General features: G+C 37.7%; 1 protein-coding gene across 1 annotated transcript; it reads left to right on the forward strand.

Annotated features, from left to right (window-relative positions):
- The first annotated feature begins 1,850 nt into the window (after nt 1–1,850).
- Nucleotides 1,851–5,459, forward strand: LOC121618490 (ras-related protein Rab-32-like). The gene is made up of 3 exons (XM_041954002.1): nt 1,851–2,064; nt 4,168–4,445; nt 5,295–5,459. The coding sequence occupies exons 1-3, from the start codon at nt 1,851–1,853 to the stop codon at nt 5,457–5,459; spliced, it is 657 nt and encodes a 218-aa protein (XP_041809936.1).
- The last annotated feature ends 5,383 nt before the right edge of the window (nt 5,460–10,842 follow it).

Below are 10,842 nucleotides of genomic sequence, written 5' to 3' on the forward strand. Positions count from 1 at the left end.
GTATTACCAGTTGTACTATATTTTAAAGTTCATATGACTTGTGCTGTATATGATGATATATAGGGAAGAAGTCATTCTGTGGTCTGACAAGTCATTTTTCACTCTATAACTGATAGCTTTTACATTATAAGGGTGAACAACAAGGCGCTACATTTTAAAATCCTTTTAGATGTTGTCTCCAATAGTGACAGAATTTGCCTATTACAAACAGATATTTATATGCCAACATAAGCTTTTAGGATAAAAAAGATTTGTGCTCATGAGACGAACAACTAAGATTATCTCTGTATGTACATTTATGAATATGAATAGATTTATTTGATAATCATAGGTGACAAGCAGATGAGTTTGCTGGTTTTAAACTGGTAACATAATGGTAAATATAGTTTGTATGCAACACAATCCAACTTGTCAACAATATTTTCAGAAAATATGTTTCATGTACACATTGTGTGTTTTGTGCTTTATCTGGAAATGAAGGAAAGGTTTGAAGAACAGAAAAGAGTTTGATAAGAAGATCGATTTGACTCCGCTGACAGTCTGCTCAATATAAAGCTAATGCTAGCAGCCGTTAGCTTAGTTTAGCATAAAGACTGGAAACAAGGAACAGGCAGCCTGGCTCTAAACAAAGGTGATGATCTATACAATAAATTGTCATCCTTAAATTTTTTCTGTAAAGATTAAACAAATAGATATAGTTCACGAGTGAGCTTTAGAGGTGCTTTTTTCCCAGTCTTTTTGCTAAGCTAAGCTAACCACCTACTGGCAGGACAGACAGAGACATAGATATTGAACCGAAATGTAAGTGGTATCAATCCTCTTCACTAACTCTTGGCAAGAAAGCCATCGAGGGCATTTCCCAAAGTGTTGACCTTTTGCTTTAAGGCGGGAGAGCAGGATAAAAACGTCCTCGTTGAATTTTTAAAAAGGTCATGAGTTAACGTGATTTCTCGCTGGTAAAAAACAACGATTCTGTGTGAATTTTTGATTGATGCAGTATACTGCCAGGCAAATGCACTGACTGTGTCACGAATGTAGCAGGGGACAAGTTCAAGTGCCGCATTTTCATCAAGATTTCTTTATTTTGTACATTTATCTCATTTCTACGGTTCTGAAAGTGAAACTCGTTTCAAATTTGTATCTTTTATAATTAGACGTCTGATTTCATGAACTTATGTATAAGATAAATGACATATGTTTTGTGAATGTATGAATTGTGTATCATATTTTGGTATTCAGATGGTATCTATATGCATTACAGTATTAGAAATAACTTATTAGCTGTGTACGCTTCTATTGTGTGATTGGTTGTGTACACCAATCAGTTTCCTAAATATTAAGACTTTAAGAGCCTATCAAAACCATATAATGTGATGAAGTGCTATTGTTACTGTTATTCGTATTATTCTGAAGAAGCTATTTGCAGCCTGATATATACACAGTATAAATTAAGTCTGCCATTTTGAACAAAATTTACTGTAGAGCATTTAAAAGGACACTTGTTTGATTGGAGTAAATTAAGTATTTTCTATGCTTTTGTCTCCTGTTTTTCATGGTGAAACATTGACCAGCTCTGTGGGTTTGCCGTTGGTTACTCCAGTGACTGTTTTAAATCAAAGGTCAAAGGTTTATGGCTTTGTGTGGAGGAAGAAATTCAACACAAGACAACTGAGAAGTAGTCGTAAAGGGAAGTAGGGTTGAGCCATTTAAAGTAAATGCCGAATATATTAAACTGTTGCAGTGTGTTGACGGATTACTATTTCTACTACCAGACATGAAGCAGGCCTCATTTTGCGGTGGTTTAGGGAGAAGATTAATTCGTCTCCATACCTTTAACTGTTGATCACAACATGGCAGGAAGTGCAGGGACGTTATGGACAGAGAAACTGTTTAAAGTTTTAGTCATTGGGGATATAGGCGTTGGAAAAAGCAGCATTGTCTTACGTTATGTTAATAAACGGTTTGATGAAAGATACAAAGCATCTATTGGAGTGGACTTTGCTCTAAAATCTCTGGAATGGGACCCCCAGACGGTGGTGAGAGTGCAACTTTGGGATATTGCAGGTGAGTGTCAAGAGTTTGAAGTCTCTGTTGCAGTTGTCTATTCTAGAAAACCAATAATACAGACTCTCTGGCATCTGTTTTACCGTTTTAAAGAATTATTATGCCAAAGAAATTTGATGATTCAATATGAAAAATCTGCAAAGCTCAAAACAGTGCAAACCATATTGGGAAATACAGATTTTTTTTTTTTTACTTGTTATCTGGCAGCGGTTAACATCTTCCAAGGTATTTGTGTGATTGCGTGGGTGTTTGCTTTCTGCCCAGGATTAGAAAGTCTTTGCATGGGTCGAAACCAATGTTTAAATGCTGTATTTCTTCAAACTGTGCCCAGCTTTTTAATTGGAACTACAAACATGGTCCCTCTGTTCTCTTTGTTACTGTATAAGCTGTATGCTTCATCCACAAGTTCTGTTGAGGATCTCGTCAATGGTGCCATGACGACGTCCTTTGTTATTCAGAAAAATGTCCCACTGGACTAGAGCCCATTTGTCTGACAGCCCACTATCCCGTCATTTCACCAAGACCCACCCCTAGTCTGTCTCTGATTGGCTGTGACCTTTTTTTCTAATCCTAACCATTTTACCAACCACCTATCCAAACAACTAACACAAGACAATCACAAGCAGAGGAGGGTGGGTCTTCACTGAATGGTGTGTGTGTGTGTGGGGGGGTGATGCATCCACTGACCAGAGATGGCGCCGCCTCCAATACGTTTGGACAGTGGAAATAGAACGAAGAAGAGTGCACACCACTGCCAGGTAACAGGTAAAAAAATAAGGTTTGTTTTTCTCCCATATGGTTTGCACTGAGAACTATGTGTGCTCAGGTGACATATGGGGCTAACTTAGGTGAGATAGGATGGTAGACTAGAGGCTAAAGCTAAAAAATGACTTAAGATAGTAGTTTTCCTCAGCTGTTTTCTGCAGACCAAAAATAACCACTCTGATAAACTGATATCTTGGTAAATTATTTTGTTATTCCACATAATTAAATGAAGAACTGGCTAATTAAACCTAGTTACAATTGAAAATAAAAACTTAGCTAATGCTAAGCTAGCTTAGTAGAGCAGCAGCAACTGCTATCACAGCTTTTGACTTTGGTGGTTACATTTCCTGTAAATCACATGACATATACTGATTTCAGTCTAAATATTACCGTTAAAGTGATGGCAGACACCTAGCAAATGAACTATGGACTGTAGAGACTGTAAATAATGAATAATAGTAATAATATATATATATATTATTTAAAATGTATATTGATATTTTTGTGAGGTAAAATGCTCTTTATATAAATATGAGCATTAATCCCTGAGCATTAAATATTTTTTATAATTTTAACATGGGCAGTCAGACAATTAAGGGAACTTGGGATGCTAGTATTGTTGCCTTTTAACAGCACAATGCAATACATTAAATGTTTGCATTTGGCCTGTAGCGCATTAGGCTTCAGTTTTGGCCCTCCAAGGGAAAAAGTTTGGGCATGACTCCTATACACATACAACATATTCAGCTAAACGACGCCTCTGCTCCTGCCTCTCTCTGCTACTACAGGAAAGAGCGGGGGGACGGCAAGTGAATAAGGGGGATGCATTTTGGTCAATTTGCTAACATGGGGGGATGGTTGCACCAACTGCCAGTCAGTCTTTGTCTCAGATTTGACTAAAAGACCTTCACAAAAGTCCAACAGGAGATCCAATCTGCAAAAAAATTACCTTCAAACTCTAAGAAATCATGCTGTGAGTGGAATATAACTGTTGAATAAGTATGTCTAAGTGCTTTCAGTTCCTGGAAACTGCAGCAGGTAACACTGGAGCCTTTCCTAACCAGTGTCCATGGAAACATATTATTTTATTTCAGAAAATCATTGTTATCAGTCTCTCACTTGTTACATAAGATTTAGTCTGCATTCCAATTTGATATGATAATTCAAATCACACATGATGCACAAACAGTAGCAGTACTGCCTGTTTGTCTGGGCCAACTTTACATTCAGATACAAACACTGTCAGCCTTTTGTCAAATAATAAAAGCCTACCTGTCAAAAATGAATTATGCTGCGGTGAAGCATAAATTACACAGATTTCTTTTCTCTTCCCTCAAGGCCAGGAGAGGTTTAAGAAGATGTCCAGAGTGTACTACAGAGGAGCGATGGGAGCAATAGTGGTCTTTGATGTTACAAACAGCTCCACCTTGGAGGCTGCCGCAGAGTGGAAGCAGGACCTAGACAGCAAAGTCAGTCTCGACAGCGGACGTCCGCTCCCTGCTGTCCTGTTGGCCAACAAATGTGACATGACAGGAAGGGACAGAGGCTTGGTGTCCTCTCTGGACCGTTTCTGTGAAGACAACAACTTCATGGGCTGGTTTGAGACCTCTGCAAAGGTGTGTGTTCTATTTTGCATGGGAGTTATAGTAGAATAAGATAAGATAAGATGGAAATTCAGTCGTTACAGCAACACAATTACGGCAATAATCCCAGATACATTGAAAAAGTAAAAGAAATAAATAGCAACAGACACACTAATTAAAATAAGAATAGAATAAAACTAAAAGTAAGCGGCGTTGACAGCAGAGTCAATGGGGGGCCTCTGCATGATGTTACAGTCCGTGGTTGCCACTGCTGTTTTACAGTCTGGTGACAGCAGGTACAAAGGAGCACCTGAAGTGTTCTGTTTTGCACCTGGATGGGAAAGGAAATTATGACTTTAGTAAACATATTTTAGTATCGAGCTGAGACTGGACTACCAACAATAGTGTGGGAAACTGCCCTGTGCTGTGATACCAAGCCCACAGGCGTTCCTTAATAACCCAAGGTTCACAGCATGTCACGTATCTTTTAGTAATTTACTTGAAATAAAATCTAGCTGAGAATTTGCACCAATTCGGATGTTAATCAAGGAATGTCCTGTATTATTATTTGATAAAAATCTAATTTAAACACCATCCTGATGATATTTAAAGTTAATAAAATGAATTGTTTGATAATTTATGTATTTCTTGTCAGATGGTGTTTGCATTTGCCAAATGTTTTTTTGCACTGCTGAAGCTCCGTTCTACCTGAGTAAAGTGAACCTGAACTTAAACACTGCAGCTATATACAGTAGCCTGTTCATAAAACATGTTCAAATATTAACATGAACTTGCAGCCAAGGTTCGAACACCGAGCCAAACACTTAATGTATAGATGCTTGCACAGTGTTGTAAATCATACCTCTCCCTCATCATTTTTAGGACAACATAAATATTAATGAAGCAGGTGCCTTCCTTGTCAAACAAATGATGCTCTGCGACACCAGTCTGTCCAGTGAAGAGTACCACAGGGACAGGATCAAAGTGAGCCAGGCTTCAGAGGAGAGTCAGAGCCAGTCATTGTGCTGCTGGAGTCCACGGTTCTGAGGCAAAGAGCCAAACAACGGCAGATACTGGTTAGACGCTCTAAAAAGACCTGTTTTTGATACCAAGTCGTGAATCTATAGCCTCCACATACAAGCCAGTGAGCTTGTGCCACATATAGTCACAAACTGTATATTTATATTTCTGCCTTGCCTGGTTTCTCAGTGAGGTGTGGACTGTGTGGGCTGCCTCATAAACACCTCTGTTGAGATGATTGAGCTAATTTCTCTGATAATCCACTGATACAGTCAGGCTAATAAAGAGATCAGCATGACACACATCCTGCCGGGAAAAGTCTGCGACACTCCCTGTGCATCCGAGACTTGTTTGTGATTGACCAGCTATAATGAGAGGCCCAAAACTGTGAACCAGTCACAACTGCCATTTTCTCAAACCACAGAAAATAGCCAGAGAGAGAAAAACGTCTGAAAACATTTCTGTATATGAAGCTGTGAAATATTCCTCATTAAATTACAACCTATTCAATCCCGGCTCGGAGTGTTACTTGTCTGTTATGCAACCCATGCATATAATTATCTGTTAATCACTTCACAGTGAGATGAGCTAAGACCCATGCATAAGCATCGCAGCCCGGCTTGATATGGCCAATAGCAGAGAAAAGCTATCAGCGTGACCTGATTTTCGTAGAGGGAGAAAATATGTGAAAATGCACCATGCTGCTACATACACCGCCCAGAGAGGACTGAGTTACTGAGTGTGCTAAGCTGGAGGGATGCTGTATCTAATCATTAATAAACAACAAATATCAGAAGACATTCTCATTCCTTTTTATTCTACAATGAGAAGTCAAGCATGACATCGCTGCATTTGGAGACTGATGCATTTGCAAGTTCTAGATTTGATGATGCAGAGAGAAACACACAGAAAGGGGAAGACAGTCTCAGATGGAGCATCAGGCACTTACAGCAATGACTTCTGATAAAGATGTTTTATGTTATTGACGACCAGTGGTGCATGAGAAAATATTCAGATCCTGTACTTGCAAGAGTTGCACTATGACGATATAAACATACAAACTACATTTGGTAACACGTTATATTAAGATACACATAGTCATCATTAACTAGCTGCTAATTAGCTTGCAGTTGCATATTGGCTCCCTAATGTCATTATGATGCCTTATTCTGCATGACCATATTCTACAACTACTAGGCCATTAGCTTAGTTTTACCTCAATAACCTCCCAATTACTGCTTAGTTAGTTAAAGAAAAAAAGATGTCATACATGAATTATGATTTTAATAACCTTAATAACCCTTACCCAGACTAACACATTAAGTGATTTATAGCGACTAATAAAGAGCCAATATATATATAAAGCATTACTGTAAATTGTACATTAATAAAACTACATTGGCATTCTATATGAGATGTAATCATTATGCAGAAAAATGGCTCATGACAGTATTATATTATTTACTTTACTGCGGCTGGTCAATGAGGAACTCATTTTAACCATTTTATGTGCTGTTGGTAGTTTAATCCAGAGCAGCGCATAATATTTCAGATTATCATAGGTTTTGTATGTGCAATTTAATCTGCAAAGTAGCAAGTACAGTTTTATGCTGTAGCTGCTCATAAATGTATTAGCTGAGTAAATGCACTTAATGTATTGCTTATTAATTGAGTGTATAATAATAATGTATAAGGTGCAGCGATGGTGGAGCCTTCGTTTATAAGACTCTTTAGTCTATGTGTGATACACTATATTGCCAAAAGTAGACAATGACTGGTGTGAGGTCAGATCGACTGTAAACATGTTGCCATGTCAGGAAAGGCCTTTTAATTTTTTGTGCTTTAAAGAAGCAGCGTCCCTTAAATTTCCATGGGAATCAATTTCAAAGGGATTAATTACTGTCCTTTTTCATATTATTATGCATTTGAATGGAAGATTGACTCATTCAATACACTATGAATCACTGTCAAATTAATCTTCATCCTGAAAGCAACTGGATGCTTTTAATGTCATTAATTTACTTGATACGCTACGAAGTCGGTCGTATGATTCCGTGCATTGTCCTGTAGATATTTGGGGAGAGTGAAACCTTGTCCTTTATGTTCACTGACGTGTTGTGTATTACACTGGTTATTTTTGCACACTAATCTGTCCTTTGCTGTCCTGTAGTTTTACTTTTCAGTGTCCTTGTGGTGCATCTACGGAACTGTTCTACATCCTGCTGCCAGGTACCTATACACAGTAGCTTTTGCCCAAATTCAGGCTCTATCCAGGTATGGCCCGCGCATGTTTTTCTTCAAACTTGGAATAGTCTACGTGTAAAATCCCACGCAGCTTTATTATACCAGCATTTACAGTATACACTTTGCTGATCAAGTGAGTTGCAACAAAAAAGGCAGGATGGTAGTTTACTTCAAGTGGCAATTGTGCCTGTGGGAAAGTGAGGGAAGAAGTAAAACACAACTGCTAATTATGGATATATGTCCCAGATACTAGAGACCTAAATTCAGGAGTCAAACAGGGAAGCTGGCCCCAATACTCTTCACATCGGACACAAAAGCACAGCCTCTTAACTTGTTGTTTATAGATATGACAGTTTGAATGGGAGTCGCACTCTCGGCAACAGATCCCATTACTTGTGCATTATTGATATTGCCCTATTTTATCTGCCCTCCAGTGTGCATTTTCAGTGGCAGCCTCGTTCATATATTCATGATTGCATGAAAATTTCAATTTACTCAAACTTGTGAATAGGTTGCTGAAGAGTGAAGCGGCGTTTGCTTCCCTGCTGTGCCGCTGTCTGTCTCTTATTGTGTTTTGAGTGACCCACTTTCTGATGGCCTGTGTTGATTAAGCATTCACTGTCTGTGGAAAGCAAACAGTAACACCAGGCTGGTATCTAACTGCAGAGACATTCAGTATGTTAAGCCAGTTCTTTGAAGTGTCTGACTCGCTGTGTGTAAACATCGCAGAATGTGAATGAACCTAATTATCAAAAACAGATCATATCCTGTCCCATCAAGGCAACCAATCAGGGGCAGGAATCCATGTGCTGCTGTCCATGGTGCTGAATTTTGGCAAAGAGGAGCCCTCCACCTCAACAGAACGCTGTCAGGATGGTATAATATTGGTAGACTACGCCACCTAGTGTACAAAACCTAAATGTGCAAATATAAAAGGCCTCAGGGTGCAACTGTGTGAAGGAAATATGAAGCATGTGGGGTTTATAACAGGAATGACATCTCATTTGGCTTGTGTATATACATATACATACATACACACACACATATATGTATATATATATATATATATATATATATATAGATAGATAGATAGATAGATAGATAGAAAGATAGATAGATAGATAGATATAGATATAGATAGATAGATAGAGCGAGAGAGATCATGTACAGTATTGTGTTGTATAAGTAACTGTGCTGTAACTGTTAAATGTAGCGGTGCAAAAAAATACAATATTTTCCTGAGAAATAAGCAAAAGTACAGCATAGCATAAAATAGAAATAATGAAGTAGCTGTTTCATTTCAAAGGCTAATTCCTATTATTTTCAGTATGTTTCTGACTGAACACGGTCCAGTTCAAAGATTTTGACTCTGAAAGACTACCTGAACAAACCTTAATGTCTTAGGATGTTAAAACCCTAAAATGACCAGAAATAGTATTAAGGATGTGACCTTGGTGTTGTCAGTGGTAGCTACAGCCTTGGACCTTAAAAGTGTCTGTTACTTGGTGTTGTTTGGGTTTCCTTTGTCATACCCTGTTGTGTGCTTTTGTTTGGATGACTCAATGTAACTCCCTCACTACAGTCACATGTTGGCGTTGGATATGTGATATGTGCCTTTATTAAAGAGAAAAAGTGAGGAAAAACTGCAACAAAGCAGCGCAGATGTATGTCTATGTTTAAATTCAATGTACTGAAGAAGTGGCAGAGGTTTGGTACCTCTGTAGTTCACGATATGAAATTATGTTGGCCTAAATAATTTTTCCAAATGTAATTCGAAAACAACTTAACTTAACATAAATTCAAGATTTAAAGAATTTAAGGATCTACAAAAAAGAGAAGGAAATACTATGTTTGTTCATATTTTTCTTAAAATCTAAAATTCATGTGGGTCAAAATCTAATAATGAAATAATGTTTTGTCATCTACTTAATTAAAAAACACTGTTGGAATGAACCATGCAGCCTATTGCACGTCTTATATACTTAACTCCAGACAGTGTTCCATTTACATTACAATATCAGTCAGGAAATGTCAGCTAACAAAAATATGAGCCTCCTAAAAGACTGATCACAAAGGTAATCATTTAACCAGGCTTTCTGGTTTTCATCTAACCAGATTTTCTAGTTTTCTAATTCTCTGTGGAGGTAAAATAACCTCATTTTTCCTCCTTGGGGAACATGAGGAAGGAGGAAATACGGCCTATTTTCCATGCACACACAATAGACTGAATCCTGAATTAGGAACTTAACCGTTTACAAAAGGAGTATCCTCCTATCAAATTCCTGTGGGAAAGATCTTTAGTGATGAGGACTATAAACGAGATGATTTAAGTGCAGAATTTTAGCAGTTCTATGGATCTAAGGCATGTTTTTCTCACTGCCCCAGCATGATTATTAGATAGTTTTTAGACTTTAAGGCTTTGATAGCTGTCACAAGGGCATCTTTTCTTTTTAACTTAGCTCCAAGGCTTTAAGACCGCTCCTCAGCCAGCAGGGGGCCACAAAACTGAAACTGACTGAAAATGTGAACTTAAAGGTTCCTCTGTTCTTTCCCTCCTCTAATTAAAATGTTTTCAAACTGAATTTATTACAGTTTTCATAGTAACAACCATTAAGGGGATAGATGCAAAACAGATTTAGATTCAACCTACTATAATAAAACCAAGTGTAGTTAGACCTGTAACATGTTATGGTTTTCATGTGCTTTTTACATGTGTTTTTTTCCATGAGAATGACACTATATAGATTAGCTTATTATTTGGTTTTACCATTTATGAGTGACTTTCAAACACTTATTTTATCACATTTTGACAGTCTTTTTTTTTTTTTTTTACACTTGAAGTAACATTAATTTTGAGCATGTTATACAGATGGTCCAATTTGATAACTTTTTATTCTTAAATGACAGAAAGAGCCACTTTATGTAAAGCACCTTTGACAGCCCATTTTGACAGAATGAGCTATGTTACTTAAAAACTAGAAGCTCATATTCTGAGACAACAACCGGGTAACGGTTTGTGGTAACAGCTATAAGCATATGTTATATGCTACGTACATTTTTGTAAATAACTATCAAAATACAGAAACAGCTTTGGCTCAAACGTTTGCTAGTTGAAATTCCTAGCGAGGTCACAGAATCTGACGGGTCACAGAACACACCATAACGC

The sequence above is a fragment of the Chelmon rostratus genome, chromosome 15 (genome assembly GCF_017976325.1).
Source record: "Chelmon rostratus isolate fCheRos1 chromosome 15, fCheRos1.pri, whole genome shotgun sequence".
Lineage (NCBI taxonomy): Eukaryota > Metazoa > Chordata > Actinopteri > Chaetodontiformes > Chaetodontidae > Chelmon > Chelmon rostratus.